At 33.0% G+C, this 1712-nt stretch overlaps 1 protein-coding gene across 1 annotated transcript; it reads right to left on the bottom strand.

The window, feature by feature from the left end:
- Positions 1-839: 839 nt before the first annotated feature.
- LOC141660932 (brassinosteroid-responsive RING protein 1-like) lies at positions 840-1459 on the bottom strand. The gene has a single exon (XM_074467910.1). The coding sequence runs from the start codon at positions 1349-1351 to the stop codon at positions 848-850; it is 504 nt and encodes a 167-aa protein (XP_074324011.1). The 5' UTR covers positions 1352-1459; the 3' UTR covers positions 840-847.
- Between the last annotated feature and the right edge of the window lie 253 nt (positions 1460-1712).

Here is a 1712-nt window from a genome sequence, read left to right as displayed (position 1 = left end):
CCCTGGTGTCAAGCGTCAATACAAAACTCTTATAAATTGTGCCAGAGCTTCTCAAATCAACTCTAGTTTGTTAAAATGTTGTGGACTTAATTTGTAATATTGCTTTGTTGAGTTGGTTAGTACACTTGGTCAAATAGTTGACCAATAGACTGTCCAATAGACTGTTCGTATAAATACCAGTTTGTATGAACATTTATTACATTAATTAATCATTCATGTTGTATCAACTATCAAAATAACACTTATATTTTGTTACATGACTTTTAACTTCTTTTAATTTCATTAGCATCATTTGTGAAATATGACTACAACATATATAAATTAGTAACGAATTAAAAATGAAAAAGGTGGTTTGATACTAACAAAAGAAAGATGGGACATATAAATAACTATTTTTTTTATTATTTAGGTAAATAATAAAAAGTTATTCACACTTTTTTTTTATTAACCGTGGAATTGCACGGGGACTAATCCGGTCATAATTACATGACCAACCCGTCAATCCAAAAATAAATACCCCGTCCCACTTTTTCATATTTTCAAAAAAAAAATCTCTCTCTCAAAATTCAAGGTGTCCCCTCTCTCTGTCAAATTAAAGAAAATAAAATGCCTTGCTTTGTATACTCCATGGACTTTGATGTTTACCTACCACTAGCAGTACTTCTGATCTAAACTTTTAATAAAATGCAATAAAAGTCTTTTATTGCATTTAATCCCATCTATAATTTAGGGCATAATCTGCGTACTTGCATAATAACATAAATTTTGTTAGAAAAAAATGATGTGTTATACTGTCGGTGGAAAATACAAAACAATAGACACATTTGTCTAAACTAAGATGAATCAATCAAAAAGCGGAAACAGAACTATATTCAGTATTGTAATAATCATCAGTAATACCACAAGCATCCCACAAGCGTTGATTAAACACATCCTGCAATCCAAATGGCACAAAATTTGTCCTGCAAAGTGGACATGTCTTTTGATCATGGTCCATCCATTTGTCCAAACATCCCATGTGAAATATATGCTTACAGTTTGACAACCACCTGATCTCCTCCCCTTCTTCCACTTCGTACAAGCAAACAGCGCAGCTCTGTGGTGACTCTCTGGAGACTTCTTCAAATTTTACGACAGGCAGAAGCTCCCGGATGAGAGTTGCAGACAGGGGAGGGTATAAGATAGTAGTAGGGTTATCGTGGTAAGAGAAATGTTCTTGTTGGAGAAAATCTTGGAGACCGATGTGAGTTAGGGTGGTGGAAATGAAGGTTCTGATGAGACCAAGAAGGGAGAGTAAGTGGATGAAGAGTTTGGGAAAGAACACTTGTGTGTAGGCTGATGGAAACCCCATGTTTTTTAGAGAGGATGGGACTTGAGAGAGTAGAGTAAAGAGTTTGCGGCAGCTGGGATGAGAACTAGTTGGATGTTTTTGTTAGTGACAAAGTGAATATGTATGATTGATTATATACATAAATGGAGCTAAAAATGAATGGTAGGAAATATATTCGTGTGGAGAAGCATGATTGAAAATGTATGATAATTAAAAGGACCAGGATTATTTTTATATATAATTAAAATTCTTTAAAGTAATATGTTGCAATCAAAAATATTTTATTGGGAGTAAAAATATATTGTATGCCTTATGTTACAGAGAAAAATATTAGTTTACTAAAATTATTATTTTATCAAATTTTAATTCATCAAGGTCGTCA

This window comes from Apium graveolens, chromosome 5 (genome assembly GCF_009905375.1).
Source record: "Apium graveolens cultivar Ventura chromosome 5, ASM990537v1, whole genome shotgun sequence".
Lineage (NCBI taxonomy): Eukaryota > Viridiplantae > Streptophyta > Magnoliopsida > Apiales > Apiaceae > Apium > Apium graveolens.
This window is presented reverse-complemented; position numbering and strand designations above follow the sequence as displayed.

Bases quoted from the DNA above. Each gene is read 5' to 3' on its own strand.
- LOC141660932 (XM_074467910.1), bottom strand. From the start codon at position 1,351: ATGGGGTTTCCATCAGCCTACACACAAGTGTTCTTTCCCAAACTCTTC.